Consider the following 21,993-nt stretch of genomic DNA (forward strand, 5'->3'; position numbering starts at 1 on the left):
GGAACTGAATGCTGCAAGACCACAGAAGAGTTAAGGTGGGAAGATAGGTCTGAGGTCAACCTGTCCCATCTTCTTGCTCAAACATGACTGCCTAGAGCAGGTTGCCCATTTTCAGTATGGTTTTGATTCTCTGTGACTCCACAGCCTCTCTGGGCAATGTTCCAGTGTTTGAGCATTCTCACAGAAAAAAGAGTGAGGGGGCAAGACCCTTCCTCACTGTCTTGCTGTCCTTTCTAAGGAGCCTGTATCCCTTTATCACAGCACTCCAGTTGCATGAGCTATCCCACTGATTGTCCATGATACCAGAGTTTGTAACCCTGTAACTGGACACAGTCTTCAAACTCCTCTTCTTTATTCCCCCTGCTGCATGTATTAGAGATCTTGGAGGGGCATCAGAGTGTGCTGGTTCTGTGGTACAGGCTTAGAGCTTTCCTACAAGGCTGTTCTATGGTAGTCTCCTTCTGTACATGCCTATGGTCAAAGGAATTACACTTCAACTCAGTTGCTTTGTGAGTTGCTAAGTCCTTTCTCTTCCCATTATCCCAGTCTCTTGACTTGCCCGCCCTATCCTAGGCTTCCTTATTCCCTCCCACATAATTTCAAGAGTAAAGCTCTCCTTTTGAAGTTCTCAGCCTACTGGCAAAGGTACTTTTGCCTCATGTAGTCAAGTGGATCCTGTGTCTCCCAAGCAGCTGCTGTGCCTTATAGAGGATCCCATGGTCATAGAACCATCTTTGAGGCTCCCAGTTCTGAGTCCCATAATGTAATGATGACGTATTCCTAGTACAGAACACAGCTTGATGGTTGATCTTCCTACCAGCCAAAAAGGCCCACCAGAGAACCTGAAGGTCACAGCCCTTAATGCTGTTACAGTTATCTGTGGATGTCCCAAGGTGATTCATTCAAACCAACATTCTGACTGCTTCAAGGACCGTTGGTATCACAGCAGCATGGTACCCACTCACTGAGATGCTGCTCAGACCCCTTGTCTCCTGCTAATGAATACATCTGTGGGCATGACTTTTTTGGGCAGGCATAACATCAGAAGGACCAGAGGTTCCAGACAGGATTATGCTGTGACATACCACAAATGGACCCATTTTAATCCGTTTCACTTCCAGCTTCTAGCTCGATGTACTCGGCTATCACAATTCACTTCTGAAACAAACTTCAGGGATTACCTTATGACTGTCCATGACATGATCATAAATAATGACTAATGGGGCTATTTCTTGTAAATTAATGAATTCACTAAGTTTTGCTAGCCTTGTGTTAAGGTGGAAAAGCTGCATTCAGAGTCCTATGAGATAAAATCTGTGGATAAAATACACTACAGGGTAAGGAATAATTTTGTATTTATCTCACAGTGGTGCTGTGAAGATTAATGTGATTTCCTCCTCTATACGAAGGGTTTGAAGATGAAAAACATTCTGCATGTGCCGAATGTGGATTGGTGCACTTTGCTTGGGTTTGTAGGTGCATGTGTTTGACTCCCATAGCATGAGGTAGTAGTTGGAAAACAGTGACATTGTTTGTCCTTGCAACACACAGAAAGCAATATTCCCATGGATTTCAAAATGTACCAGCTCCAAGAGCGTAGCTAGTCGAGAGATTTTTGTTTCTGGACTTCGAAATCTTTGATTCCGTTGGTCAGAGCGGGTGGTAGTATGTAAAACCTAGAACTTGTTAGCCACACTAGGAGTCATGTTTTGAGAAGTGACACTATTGTTTCTTCAACAAATAGATTTTGCACTAACACAGAATCGTAGAATCATTTAGATTGCAAAAGATCTCTAAGATCATTGAGTCCAACCATTAACCTAATGCTGCCAAGTCCACCACTGAAGTCTAGGAGAGAAGAAATGCTCATTCTAATAGACGTGATAGTCCCTCAGGCCTAATGTGTACAACAACTTCTGTGGTTGCTGTGTCTTACCTTAATGGAATAGAGAGATACTTGTGTACACCTCTGCATCTGAGTACTTTCAATAAATATTCCTTCAATTAATTACAACACTCAAAATGTTCAAGGGATTTTGATTATTTTTGTGCATTATCTCAAAGTTTAAGATATCTTCAGGAGTTCAAAATATTTAGGAGAGGATTTTCTTCTTCTCCTGTTCTATGTCAAATGACTGCTTGACAAAACTTTGATTTTTGGTGCTGTTTTCCAGCATGAAATATGAGTTAATTAAGTGTATTTTGGTTTATAGACCAGGATCTGTAGCTTTAAAAGTCTTCTCTGGTTTTCCATCTTAAAAGAAAAATACAATAATTTTGGGATTTTATTGCAAGGAAGCTAGTGCTAAGGGCAGTCATCAGTTCCCATATCTTGGAGTGAACAGTGGTAATTGGTAAGTAAAACAGGTTTTTCTGTATTAATTCAGCCATGACAATTGTATGAATGCATTGGAGGAGAAACTGCACTTAAATTTGTGATCAGTCACACCCATCAAGTGTGCTGAATGTTTCATCAAACCTTTTTCTGTCAGACCTATAATTCAGTGTTCTTTGTTTGAAGGTGTGGCTGGAACAAACTTATAAGACTGTGAATTGCAGTATAGGAATGTTTGTATTTAAAAATATTTCTAAACTGTAATGGTATGTTGGAAGTTTCCCCCTCTTCCCCCTTGCCATATTACTTTTTCAGGGAGTACCCTAAAGGAAAAAAGTTACTTTTTTTTTAATTCCCTTTTTTAAAGTGTTGCATAAGATTTATGTGCAAAAGAATTGAGAGCTGTATTAAAGACTGTTACTATCCATCATTTTTAAAGTGCTGTGAAGAAAAGAAATGCTATATGTATGTAGCTAGATTTACAAAATGATGAAAGGAGCCAAACTCCATTGTAGTGCATAATGCCAGGGATGACTATTTGGAATTACTGGTTTTTCTCATCAGGCCATTGGTCACTAGTGAGCAAAGATCAGTTGCTGCCTGACAGGTATTTACTGGCTTATGCTAATATGTATTAATTAACAAATTATTACAATTATTAATTAATATTAATTATTATATTTATGTTAATAAGTATTTATAGATATTTTTGTCAGTATTTTTTGATGCTCATCTGTAGCTAAAGTTCTTTTCCACCTTTTGTCCCCAAAAAAATGTTCTCGCAAATTTTAACAAAGCCTAAGTGGCAAAGGAGGAAGTCTGTAATCCCATCCCTCTGAATCTTTGGCTTTCTGGTCTGTTCTATCATGTTTTTTTTCATTTATGTAATAAAGGTAGGGACTTCCCACTTGGCACTCTCAGAACTGTCTTTTTTTCCTTTCTTCTTAGCTTCTGATGGGATTGTTGGCTGTGGTTGCATTTGCATTTGGTCAGAGGAAAAAGGAATATGGGGACAGTGTATTATGTCTAGCACTGCAGTGGGGGTTTAGACAATGCTCAAATCATGCTCCACTGAGAAAGTGGTTGGGCACTTGAACAGACTTCCCTGGGAAGTGGCCGCAGCACCCAGCATGCCAGAGATCAGGCAGCATCTGGACCACACTCCAAGTATGTGGCTTCCTTCTGGGGCAGTCCTGTGAGGCAGAGGCAGTTGGACTTGGTGATATTTATGAATCCCTTCCAGCTATTCTTTGAGTCTGTGATAGATGCAAGCTTTCCATAACAGATGTATATAAAACCAATAGCTTGTTGTGCTGCAGAGACTCCAGAGAACCTGCCAGAAATGGAATGTGGCTGGAGCTCTGGAAGCTTGTCTGATACTGGCCAGCTACAGAGACAGGGCTGAAGCAATACTTGTTTTGTATTAAAAACAGCTGCATTGAGAAGAGGGTAGGAGAAACAGTTTCTACTGCTGCAGGTTGTTGCAGAGGGAAGACAAGATGAAGCAGCAGAAAGGTACACCTGCATCTTTGCCTTCTTTATTCATGCCTCAGAAACCTCTCTTCATCAGTACTTTAGAGCTAGTTTTGTGTAATGTGAGTGAAAGAAGTAGTCTTTCACAGTTTCAGGAGTCTTTTAAAGGCTTCACCTAAAATCGAAAGAAACTCTTGAAGAAATTGACTTTAGAGAAGCTGAATTTGGCTAATTTACAGGGAGTTGTTCTCTGTTGCATGGGAAAATGGTATGAACTTTATTGTCTGTTGAAGTAACTAATCTTGGATTTCTGAGTGAATTCTGTGTTTGTTCTATGAATATTGAAAAGAAGTTGCCAAATGGAAAAATGCATAAATTTCTCCCCTTTCCTCAAAAAATACGTGCTTGCAGGTTCACTAAGGCAGTCCTCCATTGTTAGTTTTATCATCTTTCAAGCATATGGTATGTTTTTCTGTATATGCCAAAGAAATGGTACCAAGTCCAGGTATCAATCAATATATCCTCTTGGCTGGCTGTCCTTAAGCCTAATAGAGCACTTTGGAAAATCAAATATTCTCCATCTATCCGTATTTAACCAAGAGCTTTAATGAGGTCTTGCCAAAATCTTTGAAACTCGTAGCAGTCTAAATTATACATTGTATGGAATCTCTAAGCCAGGGAAATGAGTAATTGCTGGAGACTACTTCTGTGACATAGCTTGGTTGTTTCAGTTTAATAGAAGTACAATACAAGGCTTACAGGAAGGAGCAAATCTATTCTTAGCTCATTGTAATGCTCTTGGCATGGTCAAACAAGGCTGGTTTATTTTGGTGTCTAAAAGTCTTTGTTTCAAGTTTCTTCCAAAACCTCTGTCGTGAGTATAAAGGTTTTTGTCACGTTAAGTCATTTATATGACTGACAAATAAAATTCAGCATAGAATTGCAACCCCAGAGAAATGGTTTTAAAGGAAATAAATCTGAGCAGTAAGATTTAGTATAGGCATGGTAATGCCTTTCCTGCCATTACTGTGAGCCAGGTTTTAACTACAGAGTGCTGAAATCCTGGTGTTACGGTTGTAAACACTGATTAGTGAGATTGAGTTCTTTCCAGGTGTTGAAATTACATGTGCTATTGCAGTGTTAAGAGTTGTGCCAATTCATCATAAACAGGAGCTTTATAAATAGAGGTGTTTCTGAGAGGTTTGTGCAAATCATACTCCTTTTGACTAACGCAGGCTTTATTGAGAGGCAACTTTGTTTAAAAAAAAAAAAATGCATCTAAGCAGTAGCCATAGATACTTGAGTTTAAATACAGTTTCCTGCAAACATGGGTTCTTTGTTTTCTTTCTTTTAAATGGCCATTAAGAAGTACTTTTCAAAACCATTGATTGAATGTGTTCTGAAGCTCCTTGATTCATTCATCCTGTGAATGACTATTGCACTATTTTTTAAGAGGTAGGAAAAAGATCAGTCCACCAAAGCATACATGAGGAATCTTTTGTATTGCTTGAATGGTTGTTGTCTTGAAAATAAAATTAGAAGCAGGTTAATTTTAGTCCTGTATTGGCTATAAATTGGCTATTTATAGGGGTTCTTTTGCTATTACACTCTTCCCCCAGATTATTTATTGCAGTCCTCAGTTTTGTCAGTAGTTTAAAAAATGCTTTAATCTCTTCCAAAATTGTGTGAAATTTACCTTACTTTCTTCTGAACTTTTGGTCTCAAAGCATGAGAAGTGCAGAAGCCGTATCAGTGACTTAGACTTCTTGTTCATCAAGTAGGATGTTGTCAGTTTCTTGAGTTATTTTTCCTGTTTAAAAGTGTGAAGCTATTACTAATTTAGACCAATTTGAATTTGGAGTTATCTTCTTCAATAGTAACGTACAAAAGTTCTACTTGAGGGTAGCTTAATAGTCTAATCCTGCAAATGGTCATATGCATGCGCAGCTATGTTCATGTTACTATTCACATTCACACATTCCTCTTAATAGTTCTCTTATATGTAAAGCAGGACATGTAGAAATAGCAGTTGATAGTGAACAAGGAGCAAGATTGCAGTAATGGCTATCAGATACCTTGTTGATTTGACAGTGTATGAGTTGTAAAGGTAAAATTCATGAAAACATCCTATGAGACTCAAGTGGTAGTAGAATCACTGGGTAAAAGAGTCAGATTGAAAAAGAGAGAAGTCAGAATAGAGAAATGGGGAGTTGAAAGAGAAGCACAGCAGGTAGGGAATCTAAAACTAAACCTAAAATACCAAAAGAGAACTAGGAACAGTCCCTTGATGAATTACAGACAGTTAATGCATTGGCCTCAAATCCAGGGAGTATGTGTAAGGGTGGCTCAGAGATACTGACTCGGATATATAAGGCTTTACTAAGTCATACTTAGAAGATCCAAAAATTCTTTTTAAATTTCTTTTCATATTCTTGAGATATATGGCAATGGATGACACACCTGTCTGTAGGCAATGTCTTGAAAGGTTGCACCTTAGCCACTATGATTCTAACTCTCTTAGAAAAGCTGTCATTGGTAGGCTTTTCCTGTGTTGAGTCAATGTTTGTGTATTCATGAGACGTTTTTAGGGTAAAAATGGAATAAATTTGCCTGTACTATTTGCTCATTTTCAGGTAGCATATATAGGAAAAGAGCAGATTGCATTTATTTTTTGGTTAGTGATCATACTGATGTAATTAAATCGTAAGATCATAAACCCGACTGCTTGCCCTGCTAACTTAGTAGGTTAATGTGAGTGACTGCTTTTAACTTGGATTATTGGGTGGGGAGCAGTGGTTGGGTTTTAAACTCCAGCTTTCACCTCTGTTTTTCCAGAATCTAGGTGATACCTAACAACAAAAATCAGGTCATATTTGAAGTTTTGCAGTAGTAGATATCCATGGTATTGCTCCATACAGGGGCAGGGACTTTGGCTGACAGCCTCTTTACTGGCTGGAAATCTGCTCTAGACGCTATTAAGGACGTCCATTGTATCATAATTCTTTCTCAGCTGTGCCTTTTGTCTAATTATGTGCAAGTTTAAGACTATTATTTTGGCAGCGTTGTATAAATATTGTCAAAGTGTTCTGAATTTAATTCTTCCCACCAGCCATGATGCTGGAACTAGCATAGATGTTTTCACTTATTCTCGTTTGGGGTTTGTGTGCTGTTCTGGGAGTCTGTGTGCACTCATGCTGTATAGAAAGTATAGACTTTTCTTGTTATCTGTCTAATGAAGCATGAAGTCTGGGTACCACCAACAATAAAAGTAAAGATTGTTGGCAGATAAGGAGTAATTCAAGGGTTTCTTTTCAAGCACTACTTAGACTTCTCTCCACAGACACTGACTTCTGACTGATCTTTACTCCTTTTCTAGGCAAATCTTGCTCAACTACTGAGTGAGGCTCAAGATCGAAATAAACATCTTGGAGAAGAGATTGGAGAGCTTCAGCAGAGACTGGGAGAAGTACAAGGGGACAATAAGGTATTACAAATGGCATGGCATGGAATGTGTAAACTGGGCTAGAGTTTTGCATTTACTTCTTAGGAAAGCAAATAAAACAATGGGTTACTAGAATACTTTTGTAATTCAAATGTGCTTAGAACAGTGAAACTACAGAAGCTGTAAAGGATACCAGTAAGTGCATCTTCTTATGTATTTTTGTATGCTGCTTTTGCTCTGTTGTCCTTAACTATGTATTTTGTATTTAGCCTTGCTTTAATGCTGTCCATGTTCTTTTCTTTAAAAAAAAAAAAAAAAATCCCGTATTTTATTATTGGTCTTTCCTCTTAAAAATAAGTACAGATCAGCATGTGTTCTACATGGGATAATTTCCAGGTTTTTGTACTGAACTGCAAAATTCTAGTAGATGCTGGAGGAGCATTATTTTTCCCTTAAAAAAATCTGGAGTAGTTGATCAGAAACATGTATAGTGAGCTTTCTATTAAGCCCTCATCCCATTACCCTTACATAACCAATTTATTTCATTGCTAAATTTAGCAAGTTATATGGAACATTGCTCAAAATCTGCCATTTGGTATTAATCAAACTCCTGTTGTCTCCATTAATTGAAATATTTAAACTCAAGCCAAATGTGTGTAACATTCACAGCTGGAGCTTTATGCAAAAGTACATTCAGAGATCAAACTACCGAGAGGTTGAATTGGAGAGTTCAGGTGGTTAACAAAGTAAAAAATTGAAACAAATAATGATAACTCCCCTCCCTTAACTACAGTTTTAAAATTATGGCATTTTAAAATTTGAATAAAAATTACATGGCTTTTAATTATTCAGATGGGGTTTTTCTTTTTCCATTCACGTTTATTTTATTTATTTTCTTTTAAACATAAGTATATTGTGATAATGCAAGTTTTTTCACTGTTTGTCACAAAGACCTCCCTTCAAGGTGTTCATAGAGCTGGGAAAGGTTCAAGTGAAGCCTGATTTTGTAGTATGCATAGCATTCAGCATAACTTGCTCAACTCTTCAAAGAGCAGATTTCCCACTGTGTATTTTCATTTGCATGTTACTGTTTGAACTGCATTACAGTGTAGAAGTCAGTGCCTTTCAGTTCTTCAGTACCAATATTATGCCACACATCCTTTCCCAAGCCAGTCCTGAACAGATAGCAAGGGCTTGTAAGTACAAACAGAAAACAAAGGTAGGAAAACTACAACACATTTAAATATCAAGGTTATGTACCTCTTGTAGTTCCTTATGACAATATATGATCTTGGTAACACAGAGCCTCCTTCTTTGTGCCTGAACTGGCACTGTTTAGATTCACCTTTGTGGGTTAACATGGTATTAGATAGTTATCTTTGTGACATCTGTATTCTCAGCTTGAATTTAAATTTATGATCCTCAAAATGAATGGAAAAATACAAAAGGGGTTATTCTGCCCAGTGTGCCTTTCTCTGAAAGGTACAAAATAGTGCATCATTAAATACAGAGTGGGAGGAAAGAGCTGCATCAGACACAGATTAATTTAGACTAGGATTTTCATTTTTGGAACACGTTCTTCAGTCTCCGAGTAAATGAGAAATAGAGCTTATTTTAGAGTCAGGTTGCTGGTTTTCAAAGTGCCTAAAAAAGCATTGCCATCTCTCTGAGGGATTTAACACTCTCCTCCTGTGTCAGATTTCTTTCCCTACAAGCTTCAGTGATAAAATTCTAGGCTTGTTCACAAAGCCATTCTCTTCTGCTCATCAGTTCTTCTGTACTGGCAGCTGGGCTACCTCAGGCACTGGAGTCCAGATAATGCATGGTATATACAAAAACAAAAAAACCCCATAATAATTTGCTTGTTCTTATATTTTTCCCCTGCATTCTTCTCTCTGCTTTTTCCAAAGTGAGGGAGGGCATCCTGCCCAGCTGGTCTACGTCAGCCTTACTTCTGGCAAGAGATGAACAAACAGCTGCTTTTGCAGCAAGTGAAGCTGCTTATGGATGAACAATTCTGCCTATGTCTGAGCAGGGGTGACTCATGCAGGCTTTGTCACTGAGTGGCAAGAGCTTTGCAGGACCAAAAAAGAAAAAAAAAAAACCTCTTTAAATATCACACATTAGTTCTATTGATAAAGAAATGTTTTGATGGCTTGGCTTGTTTTTCACCACTTTAATGTTTGCTACAAGTAGGATACAGTCACTTGGATTAGCAAGAAAACCTTGAACCAGAGATTTTTTTACTTGTTGAAATCATGTTAAACACGTCATCAGGCTTAGGCAATAACAAATTACTTGCATTTGGTTTAACTGGAATAATTTTTTCCTCTCATTTCAAGTAGAATTTTGTTGGCACAAATAATAAAACTAGTTCAGACAGTCTCTGGAAGGATTTGTTGCTGCAGTTTGAAAAAATACAGCAATAGTTAGACTGCAGCATTCTAGTGACAGATATCTAAGGCTATTTATTTTTATGATTGATCACAATCTCGCAAGTTCTGACACATGAAAACCCTTCTATCTTTATGGTAGTTATTTGTAAATCTTTTTCCTTCCTAATGTTTTGGCAGCAATGCTTGGAAACAATTACTAAAACATATAACGAAATAGTTAAAATATTCAATTCTCTCATGTGAAAGGGTAGAAATGGAAAGCTTAAGAGAAACTGGAGACTTCTGCAAGAGAAGATGACTCAGTTGCCTTTACCTGAACCCCTACCCACGCAAAGAATTGCTTTTGTAAGCTGCCAGGAGCAGTGCTGAGCGAGAGGAAGGTGCATGGGGAACAATGGCTGCGGTGTTACTGTCAGTTCCTTACTGCCAGGCAGACAATCATTCATGCAGCAACAGGGAGAAGTCTTAAATGGGGGGGGTGTGTTTTGGCAGAACTGGGACTTCAGGTAGCATATTTGCAAGTTCTGGTCCACGTTTTAAGATTTTGTAAGATAACATGGTGAAGACAATTGCTGTGACTGTGGCTAAACATGATGGTTTCTGCCTTCCATGAAGAATTGGTTGCGCTTGTTTTCCTTTTCTTTCTGCATGTTTTATTGGTAATCAGGAGTGTCCAGCTTTGGTGCAGGGATTGTCTATGGACTCCTGGCCTGCGCAGCACCAATCCCAGTGATGCTGTTTTTAGGCGTTTCAGGGCTGATAAAGTGTTGCTACTTTATAAATAATGATTGCAGCTGAAAGTGATGTAAAAAGAAGCTGTGATATTAAAATAAAAAGACAGTGCTTGCAGCAGTGGATTGTTTTGGTTAACAATTTATAGGTTCTTGACAAACAGGAGTTTTCTCTGGGAAGGTGCCATTAATTTAAATCCATTCAGCTGTGAATGCTGTTTGCTGAATCCTGAGGGGTAGTGTTAACTTTAATGAAGTTGAATGGTCGTTTCCTCAGTGATTTCTGAATGACAGAAACAAAAATACTAGCAGCTAGAGGGCAGGTGTATAAAGTTTATAACAAAGCATTAATATATAAAATAAACCCTTAAACCTCTGCCATAACAGTGTCTCTTTGGGTCACAGCATTTTCAGGGAAGAATTTTATAGCAGGTGGTGCTGCCTCATGAGACATTGGCAATGCAGAATTAAACGACTTGGCCTGTTCTGCCCTGTCAACTCTCTGATTGGCCAACTGACTGGAAGAAGCACTCTGTTGTTTTATGGATTGATATTTTACTGTATTTTGTGTATGTTAATAATGCTGCTTTTACTGGATCAATTTGGATTTTTGAAGCATTCTTTTCATAAGGCTTTATGGGTTTTGGGTTTTTTTGCCTCAAAATTGGTAGCAAATAAAGAGTTCTCCTTTTATTGACAGACTGTTTGACCTTGCAAGTTCTAATTGCTTGCAGTAATATTTTATGCCTCACCCCCTCCTGGGCTGGAGGAGAGTTGGTCATAGTGCATGAGTGACAGCTTTGGTCCAGTTCCCAGCCTGGTGCCAAGAGTTATGCAGAAGTTTTCCTCTGCTGCAGGCTTTGGAGACATTAATAAAGTGTGATTCCTCTTTCCATTTCCATTTTTTTTTGAAAAAGACTGAAACCTCAAAATGTTATTACATTTGTTTTGTGTGGTATTTGTCACTAGAGAGAGATTCTAGAAATTAAAATAATTTATCTGAATTAAATTACATTACATGATCACACCTTTTGTTCATCAGCACTTTAGCATTTAAAAAAATCCAATAGCTATGAAGCCATTCTAGGGTTTGCTAGTTGCCTTTCTTACTTGTTTTGATAAAGAAATAATGGGAGTTACATCTCTTAGTGTCCACTCAGCCTTACTAACTATGCAGTAGTTTGCACTTCACCTGTGGGGATAGTGAAATACAGTTTGCCAAAACCAGTTACTTTGCAGCTGCAGCTTCCCCTGAACAAGTGAACTTCTTATCAGCACACATTGTACTAGCTTCAGTGACTTGCACTGAACTGGAGCTGAAATAAGCGGGGAGGATGATTTTGGTAGTCTGTCTTGCATCAGCAGGATTTAATTGGCACATTGTAGCTATGGTGACTGGCATCCCATAAATACCAAAGATAGATTTTAATGTACAATCTTCTACTTCAGAAGATTGATTTTTTTTTTCCTAACTCTGCAATATAATGATGGCATTAATTCCTTGGTGCAGTCAAAGATACAGGAAAAGTCAGACTGATTATTGTGGTGGGTTTCCTTGGTCTCTGTGGAGCTCCTAAAGATGAGGCCTAGGTGTACTGAGTATAAACAACTGTAAATGCTGAATGTCTTATAGATTGGTATTTAATACTCCATGGTCCTTGAAAGGTCGTTGCTTTTTGCTTTGGATATTGAATGTAAATGTGTATTAATTCAAGTCAGACTGTTTTCAGCAGTCACAAGCCCAGAAGTTCATTAGCTGCTTGAGCATTTTGGCCGAGTGTCTTTGTTGTTGGCCCATTTTGTTGCTTTTGACATGAATTAGCTTTTGTGAGTAGACTAAAATAATAATGCATAAGCAAATGTATTAGCAGCTGTTAATACAAATTCTGCAGTGATGTAGCACAGGAGGGGTTTTAAGTAGTGTCAGTAACATGAAGCTGGACAAGCCACTTTGTTCCTTTTTATTAACTAGAAAGACTTCTATGCTGCAGAGAATTTTAATATTTATATATTTACTAAGAGGCTTTCTCATAATTCTCTAATTTTAGTCTGAGTGGAATTAGCTCCTGTCACTCCTAAAAAACGTTGACCACATGTCTGTGTTTTCTTGGTCTTTCATAATTTGTGTACTCTGATGACTGTTGTTGCAGGGTCTGATTGAATTCCTGTGAATGCTTTGACTGTTCAACTGGGTTTTCTCACTAAAAACTGGATTTGACCCTCAGCTCAGAAGCCTCCCTCTGATTTAAATAATAGCAGCTGTTTGGCCTGGAAGAGCTGAAGTCTAAAGCTGACAGCTTTACTCCTTCTAATACTGATAAATTCTGCTGCTACAGCCTATGTTTTCTTGCTTACCAGATTCTGTTTTTGTCATGGCAGCTCCTTCGAATGACCATAGCAAAGCAAAGACTGGGAGATGATGAAGTTGGGGCTCGCCACTTTGCAGCACATGAACGGGAGGACCTTGTTCAGCAGCTGGAGAAGGCTCGAGAGCAGGTAGTAATTAAATGGGCCTACAGTGTCATGTTTTACAGAGCTGTTGTAGTAGTAAGTAAATCATTTCTGTTCTGTTTGAAGGGCTGGTAGCTGATTAATGTTGGAAGTAGTGGTTAGAGTGAATTCCTAATCTCCGGAATTTTTTCTCTAGCTCATTGATTCTCCTTTTTTTTTTTTAATGTCCAGCAACAAATTGAGACAATTGGATATTGTCAATGAATGTCAGTATAAGTACCCTTTAGTGAAGGCTCTTACAAGTATTCAACACAGTGTACAGTGGCTGATGTACCTCCTAAAGATACCCTCTGAATCAAATTTTCTGTAAAAGTGTTGTTAGTGTCCTCTTCCTCCTGCCTCCAAGCTATTTCTTCTCCTCTTCTGAAAAAAATCTCACATGAGACCTATTTCCCTTCCTCAAGTCTGTATGAATGCTCTTTACCATGCAGCATCAGACTTTTTCCCTAACACTGATCCACACATTTCTGGACAGTTTTGTGGCTCTGCATTCTCAGTTTTCCCCACACTTATTCCTACCAGTATCAGTTCCAACTTGAATTAGCCATTCTGTGATCCTGGAATTTCTAGTTCTTAAGTCTTCCCTCAATTGCAGGACCACTGTACCTTACTGGAAAGGCTCTTGGTCTTCTTACAGTGTGATCCTCCCTGCTAACTCTGTTACCAAGCTTGTGTTCTTTCTGTTCATCACCCAGCCTCTTTTAAATGGTGGTTTGTTGTCCTTCCCGGCCTATCCATGTTTTCTAGGGTGTGGGTGGAGACTTCTGTCTCTGCAGACTTTTCTCACACTCAGTTTCATCTCCTTGGAAATTTGAAGCTCTTTGTCCTTGAGTATCTTTCCCACTGGTCTTCTTCACTCTTTTGCTTAATAGCACAGCTCATCCTGTTGCCTCCATGATTGCTTAGTTTTGTACTTTTTCAGTTCTTACTCTATGGAACCTCATTGCTCAAGTCCCATGATTAGTGCAAATTCCCACTTACAGGCTTTTTGACAAGGCTTGTTGACTTAATACCCCAAGTCCTAGAAATTATATGATAAAACCACCTTAATATGTTTGTAGAGCAGAATTACAATAGGGATTGAGATTTCTTTTGCTGTTAGACTTTAATTATTTTCTAGAATTTTTTTCAAACTAATCTAACTGGTAAAGTTCCTTAACTCCAAGATAATGAAATTGAGTAAAAATACCTGGGGTTATGAGCTTTGAAAAGACTGTTCAAATTTTTGACTGTCCAAAATCAATACTGTTCAAACATGTGTTTGTTGCTGTTTTCAGGCTGGGTCCTATGTTAGCTGTTGTTTAAAGTCATACTGATATAGCTCTCCTTTCTTCTCAGATTGAGACTCTGAGATATGATCTTCAGGCTGCCCTGGATGAGCTACAGGATGTGAAAGAGGAACGCTCTGTTTACCAAGATAAGTCTGACAGACTAAACCAAGAGTTGAATCATGTCTTAGGAGGGCATGAAAACCGTATCATTGACATCGATGCTCTCTGTATGGAGAACAGGTGAGTGCATTACTGTTTCCCTAGAAAAACAGTGTGTTATTTTAATAGGAGGATCAGGAAGTCAGTCACAACAAAACTTTAAAGAAAATGTATCCAAGAATGAAAGTTAAGAGATTTTGGAAATTTGTTTTGCCCATTTTGTTTCTACTGTAACTAAGCATTAAATAATATTGAGAAATCTAGGCTACAGGAAATTACCAGTGTTGTATTTGGCTACAGAGATGCCAGTGATGTTCCCAAATAAAGCTAAACAAGGAAAAGGAAGAGAAGGCCTTTTTATTCCCATCCCTGTATGGCACCAAAAGCAAGAATATTAAAAATTTGTCTATTCAGAAACTCCCAGTGAGTTGTAAAGGACTAATCTTGAATTGGAAACAGGGACTTAGAGTACCCTGAATTACAGTTACAGACATAATTTTCTCCACAGGGAGAGGTTGTCAGCATGGGATGATTTCCCAACAGAAGTTGCTGTTGAAATCACCCATGTAGATATTCTTGCTGGTTTCTTGGGAAAAGAATGTGTTTTATGGTCTCTACTAAGGATGACAGGGAGGAGTCACTGACAGAGCCATAGCAGGTATCTCCCTTAATGTCAACAATTACTTTAAAGTGAAATAGAACTTGTAAGACAGTTTCCATTTACAAAACCTATGCTTTAGGGAAGAAGGTGTACTACCAAAGGCATTACTTCTTCCCCACAACTTCAGGGTTTTTTTCTGTTTTGTGTGGCCTACAGAGTTCTGTATCAATTTAAGCCCCCTGCTCCCCTGACAGTGATGTGAATTTTTTCCTGTGAAATAATTAAATTGTCATAAGCCCTAATACAGCTGCAGTGATACTACATGAAAGAAGATACCTTATAAACCCTTTATTCATAAAAAAGATGTTTTCCTACTTGGAAATAACTATCTCATCCAAGTGCATAAAGTCTAATAGGAAGAACTGTGCTGTTTCACTTAACTGTGTTCCATTTTTCAGCTATACTGTTAAATTTTCTACTTTGTGATTGCTAATGAGAAGTGCCAAGTAAATGATGGATATTGCAATGCAAGAGTTCTGCGTAGCTGAGTCTTGTGTTGACATATATACAAATCTTCATGTGTCCATCTCACAGACCTTCAAGTACAGAGGGCACACATAAATGCTTCCTGACTATTTCTTCTAGACATAAATATATTCTTTGAGCTTTCTTCCCCAGAAACCTGACGACCAGTACAAAATAGTTGTGCAGCATGCTTGACAAATCTAACAGGAGGGCAGCCTCCTGTTCTGATGCAATTTGTTTCCCTACTTTAAGTTTTATGGGGTCAAGAACAGTAAGATTTTGTTATTTCATCCCTCAGAAAACTGCAGAGGGAAAAGAACTCTCACTAGTTCAAAGAGAGGACATGCCAAATAGTAAAGAACACTGCTTGAGGCAGTATTTGAAGGTTCTGTGAAGTAAAGGATTATATTTCTTTTTCAGGTATCTTCAAGAGAGATTAAAACAACTTCAAGAGGAAGTCAACCTTCTGAAGTCTAGTATTACTAAATATAAGGTAAGATCTTCTCAGTGTATCATCTAAACTGTGCTTCTTTGTTCATGGAAGTTACTCTTCATTTTCATGTTAAATGTGTTTGAAGAACAAATTTGTTCTTGAAAGAAAAGTCCACCATTGACATTCTGACAATATTAGTATGTATACATATTATGTGCTCATTATTCCTTGTAGGCTTCTTAGCTGAGGGCAGTACAAAGGGATACCTGTTAAGAGTACTTTGAAAAATTAATTAAATACATTTTTTAAGTTCTATGGGGGAACCATCAGTCTGCTGAGGGGCAGATGATCAGCCTTCCAGCCAGCTGCTAGGTGAAAAGTAGCAGATCATGCAGTGGTGAATAACTGCAGCTGTGTTGCTGTCCCCAAAAGATCATGTCTGCCTGTTCTCTGGTGGCTGTGCTATTTCTTCATGTAGCTTAATGGTAACTAAGCTTTCATTATTCTTCTCCTGAGTTAAAGTATATGCTGTTTTACATAAAACCTTCAGGACTGATTTTTGCCCTTCCCAGAAGCTGTGCACTCTTATTTCCTTCTGCAAATCATTTGGGAAGTGGGAGGGGAGGGCTGCTTGTCAGACCATGAGAAGAGTAATCTTAGGATTGTTGATAGGACTTGTTCATTTAGGTTACTATAAAGTAATCACAGCCCTGATTGTTTTTTGTGCAAGAGCAAAGTTCCTCAAAGTACCAACTTCATTTCAGCGTCTGTTCCCGCTTGCAGCTTGGGTCTCTTGGAGTGTGAGTTTATTGGTGAGAACTGAGCATCTTGGTGGTCCAGTGGGCTTCACAGAACTGTAATTGAATGATCTGGATTTCTGTAGCAGGACCATTCTGCTTCTAATTCCTGAAAGTCAGTATTTGGTACTAAAAGGCCTTATAGGAACTCTGACAGAGGAACTGGAACTTCCCCTTTGAAACCTATCCAAAGAAGTGCTGGGAAAAGTCTGCTTTTGTTTCCAGTTCATGTTGTCTACAGCATACTGCAGTATTTTCACTGGCAGTCAGCAGATTATTAAAAAACAGGCAAGTCTTAAATATACATTGGGGGGAGTGGGTGGGAGAGACTGCACTAAAGTGATTAGGATGAGACAGATGAGTCTTTGTAACTTTAGGCTGGAGAATAATAATCTTTGAGAGTTACACCCCCATAGTTTATTATAGTTGTAGGGTCTGGGCCTTGCAGAGTTGCTCTGAGACCAAAATCCAAAGTTCCAGATTCTTACCTCCTAATGACAGGATTTGTTGGCTACTGTTTTTCTAAATAAGATATTTGTTGTTTCCCTAGAATGCACTAGAGAGACGAAAAAATTCAAAGACTCATAGTAGATCCAGTAGCAGTGCTCTGACTGGAGTCCTTTCTGCAAAGCAAGGTATTGCATAAATGCAGCATGGTGTTGCATATCTCATTGAATTCCTTTCATCTAACCTCTTAATTTTCTAACCCTTTCCTTACCAACCAAACCAAAAGCTCTCTTCCTATTCCCTGTTTACTACTATGTGCTAATTCTGTCCTCTTCTCAGTTGACTTTACAATATAAAATTTGCCTCTGGATTACTGCTTCTTCTTTTGTTAATTCTTTTGCCATTCATTCTCTCCCCCATTAGTTTTATCAAATATTTCTTTACTCACTAGACCCTGACAAATCACTTCTTTATTCATCTCTTTGCTCTGCTAACAATGGCAGTCACAATTCGCATTCCAATGAAAAGTAGACTGGGTGGTGGAGGAGGGGCACTAAGTCAGGTTTTCTGCTGCTGTTCTTGGCAGCTTTTACATTCATATGTTTTACAAAAAATCTTTGTGTCCCATGTTTCTTCATGGGTAGCAAAATAATCTCTTTTCCCTGTTTCAAAGAAAATATCAAGATTAGGGAAGAAAGGGAATGAGAAAATTCTTTGAAGCAAACAGTGTATCTTGCCCACTGTTTAAATATAGGTATATTCATACACACACATGAGATCAGTAGTAAGTGTCATGGTAAGTTGAAACTCATTTTACTGGTTTTGACTTCTCTTTTCTCCTCTTCTCCATGTGCTTGCATACAGGTATATGTATATATTTATGAAAAGAAGCAGAGCCAGATTCTAGTTACAGATTTTAATGATACTCGTGAACTTCCTGATTTGGCTTGAAGGTACAGACTCTGTGTTGCCAAGGAAGAGTTCGTGGGTGACTCTATTTTCACACCAGTCTTAAATAACCTGAAGGATTTAATGGTTCTAAAAATTAGTATAAAATATTCCTTGGAGGCTTCAGTCTTAATGACCAGTTTTTACCTATTTGTAGGCCTGCAGAAGAATGATTTTGTATCCTTCTGAACAAAAAGAATTTTCCAAAAGCAGAATCAAGTTAATGTAAGATGTGTCTGCCTATACTTGTTCTGGCTATTGCTGTGAATAACAATCAACTTCGAAAGCCACCATACTCAACACAGCTAGAAATTGCAGTTCTGATCTTTTGGCTTTGTTTTTTAATTCAAACAAAAATATATGTATTAATTTAAGTGACCGGAATAGTTCCTTAATGCTAAGTAAATGTTTGTGTTGCATTTCTGTGCATGAGGAGCCCAAACTCATTTGTGTTTTTAACATTATAGTCCAAGAGTTGTTGTCGGAGGATCATGGATGTAGCCTACCAGCCACACCACAATCCATTTCAGATCTCAAATCACTGGCCACTGCATTACTGGAAACCATCCATGAAAAAAACATGGTCATACAACACCAAAGACAAACCAACAAGTAGGTGGCATGACTTCTAAGTAAAATATCAAGCTATGGGAAAGTTAGTTTGGGGAAATATTAAGGGGAATGGGAAGGAAGATTCATTTTCACAAAAAATTCATCATCATTATTGAGTGGTGGATTCTTTAAAGACCAGATTTGCGATTTGAGAAAAATTACATTTTCATCTTAAATTCTGAGGTTGACAGAGACCTGACTGCCTCTGCTAGGCAAGGATTTGGTTTGCTGCTTAGGTTATTACAAACTGTAATAACTCAAAGTAGACTTCTAGCAGGAAGTTTGTAGGAACAGCTAAAGAAAAGCTTCTGGGAGGAAGGACACCCTTGAACTGGAGAGATACGTGGTAATTGGTAGTCAATGTAGGAATTTTCTTATAAGCTCTGATGGGGTTAGTAAGTGTTGCTCCTAGAAAAGAGTCTGAAAGGGTTAATGTAACATTTGACAAATGCTAAGTGGCCTGTGTCATACAGATGATACCTGTTGCTCCTATAGTTACTTTGCTAAAAGTTGAAGCAGATAAACACAGTTTGATTGCTACTATATGGTTTTTTTTAAATCTGAACTGAACTTTAAAAGAGAATTTGTTTACTCTTAGCTGTTCTGCTCATCAGTAGAATTCTTTGTGGCTTGTACAGTTCTATCATGGCAGACTATAAGAATTTTTTACACATTTTGTGACATTCTGATATTATTGTCCTTATACAGTATATAAAAATCAGAGTTAGAAAGTGTTCCTTGATTTTGTGCTCACCCCCTCTTTTTTTGTTAGTGAGTTTTTGTTGGGTTTTTTTTGTTTTGTTTTGTTTTGTAATTTTTTTTTTAACCCCGAGTCACCGCTGGTAATCAGAGGTTATTCAGGCTTCTCAAAGCACATCAGGACCAGATGCCAGCAACAGCCAGACATCTTCCCTGAAAAGAAGTAGTACTGAAGTAAACTGTATTACACTAGAATGGATGATTCACTTTGAAAATTGATAACTTAGATATTAGGCAGACTCCATTGCATAATTCTGAGTGATGCGGCAACAGAAGTGGAGGAGCAATTAATAGCCACTTTTAATACTTTTGAGACATCAAATGGCTAATCAGCTAAAAGGAGACTAAAGTGGTGAAAATGTAGCCCAGATCTAACTGATGGCAGCTCAGTCAATTCTTGGCCTGTAATACAAGAGGAGATGCTGCACAGAGCAGTGCTAAGGAAGGGCTAACAGCTGCTTACTCCCTTCTTACTGCTAATGTAACATCAGAAGGAAAACAGAGAGAGAACAACTATTGTTGTTCCAGGTGTAACCAATCCTTGCCTTTTACATCCTGATACTGTATCATCACCCAGTGTTTTATTTTGTATAATTTTTCTTTTTTTGCAAAGCTCTTAGTTTTGTATTCCTCTTTGGTGATATGCAGTCTCTTGCATCTCTCAAATATTATTGCAATGATTGTTTTCTGATACTACTTTTTCTGCTTTCAGCCACTAAGTATGGGTTGTTTTGAGATAACCCACACGAGGAGATATGATCCTTATGTCTGCGTGCCCCACTGGTCACATAAAGCCATCAGAGTATAGAAGGAATAAATGCAAACTACTATTCTATGGCCAACAGAAGATCAGGTCTTAGAGGGAAGTGACAGTCCATATCAGTCCAGGATCAGGAGTGTTTGCAGAACTGTAGTGTTATACTCAGTTCAGGATAGTTCAGGGAAAAAAAAAAATAGATAAATCCTGATCAAGTTGAGTGAAGAGCCTCAAAAACATTCCTTTGTGGTATTCTCATTCTTTTTGTCACTTTTGACTTTAGGTGGATTAAAGAAGCTGTTAAGGAGCTAGGAGGAGTGGGAACCACTACAAGTGGAAACACCTAAGACATAAAAATTTAATGTGAAAAAGGGAAATGCAGGTAGAACATCAAGGAAAAACATCCTTTATTTGAGATGCAAATAAATGAGGGCACTTATTTGCCCTGTAATAAGTTAAAAGTCTGCTGACTTGAGAAAATGGGAAAGAAGCTGCCCACCTGTTGGAGAAGGTTAGATGTGAGATTATGATCAGTGCACAAGTTAAAAAGACAGGGTTGTAAATTGGTACTAGAAGATGTATTCTTTTGTTGAAGACATTTCTCCATTCAAAATAGGAAGTTGAGAAGGATGTGAGGCTAGAGAGAACTGTAGTGATAAAAAGTTTTACATAAATCACAAGGCAGCAGTCTTTCCCTGTGCAAAGAGCATATTTGGAGGACACATTTACTCTTTCAGATTGGTGTTTGAAGAAAGTGAGATTTATTGGGTAAAGAACATGAGATTTTGGGGTGGTTGTTTCTTTTTGTGGAGGAAATTCTGCATTTGATATTTGATGGGTGAATGACCTAGTAGTGATTCTCTCACTATCAGTAAATGAGATTTTTCAGACCATATGAACTTACTTTCCCCCATACAGTTAACCTACTCTGAGGTCTAGACCTCTTTGGTAGCTTGCAGATTGAGAGTTGGCTATATAAGTTTACAATAGCAGAATGGTGAATTTGCTTTCTGAACAACTGAAGCAATAACAAGACAGTGGATTTTTTTAGTAGATTGGAATTTGGATGTTCTGTTGAAGTTTACTTTCTGTTCTTACACTGTTGTTAAAAAAATCCATTGCCATTTGTTCTTGGAGAAGACACTACTGTTATTGCCACTCTTCTAAAGATGTGGCATGATAGAAGGAACTGTGGGAGTATGTGCCTAGGGACAAGAAGGCTATATCTAGCCTTCATTTTTTATCCCCAGTTTTCAGAAGAAAAGAAGTTGTGGAAAAAACCAGATTGTTTTTCCAAGGTGGTTGGTAGCTACTAATGCTAAGTTCAAGTAACGTCCTATGTTTTTCTTCTCAAGCCCATTAGCTTAATTTGAAAAGGCAGTTGTAAATTAATTCTCTACGCAGTAGTGTGTCGCAAGATTAAACAGTTCCATAAATGCAAAACCAAATTGTCCTAACTCTGCTTAGCAAATGGATAAACATCCTTTTTTATTCTACCAGCAATAAACCATTTATTAGCTGTTCTTTTTAGTGCAATTTGTTCCTGAAATTGCCAGCACTTGTGCAAGCTGGATCAGCGTAAAAGCTGCTGTGGTGGTTAGATATATTGCACTAATTTTAACATTTCTAACTTGGGCAAGTTCAGTCATGTCCAAAATTACAAAAAGGATTGTGTCAGTCTGTAACTTGAGCACATGTTTCCATGCGAGGTGCAGAGCCAGATATGGGACTGTGGCAGTCCTGTTTACAGGCATTTAGGTGATGGTATCTGTATGAGGGTGTATGTCTTCTGCAAC

The 21,993-nt window shown here is 38.1% G+C and overlaps 1 protein-coding gene across 5 annotated transcripts in view; it reads left to right on the forward strand.

Moving 5' to 3' along the window:
* Positions 1-21,993, forward strand: part of CCDC149 (coiled-coil domain containing 149) — a 51,008-nt gene that overhangs the window by 12,839 nt on the left and 16,176 nt on the right. For all 5 annotated transcript variants that reach the window (XM_059845068.1, XM_059845069.1, XM_059845070.1 and 2 more), the window contains 6 exons: positions 7,185-7,292; positions 12,757-12,873; positions 14,227-14,399; positions 15,865-15,937; positions 17,225-17,309; positions 18,537-18,681. In XM_059845068.1, coding sequence (XP_059701051.1) covers positions 7,185-7,292; positions 12,757-12,873; positions 14,227-14,399; positions 15,865-15,937; positions 17,225-17,309; positions 18,537-18,681 — 701 coding nt within the window. The remainder of the gene's footprint in view (positions 1-7,184; positions 7,293-12,756; positions 12,874-14,226; positions 14,400-15,864; positions 15,938-17,224; positions 17,310-18,536; positions 18,682-21,993) is intronic.

This window comes from Haemorhous mexicanus, chromosome 4, assembly GCF_027477595.1.
Source record: "Haemorhous mexicanus isolate bHaeMex1 chromosome 4, bHaeMex1.pri, whole genome shotgun sequence".
Lineage (NCBI taxonomy): Eukaryota > Metazoa > Chordata > Aves > Passeriformes > Fringillidae > Haemorhous > Haemorhous mexicanus.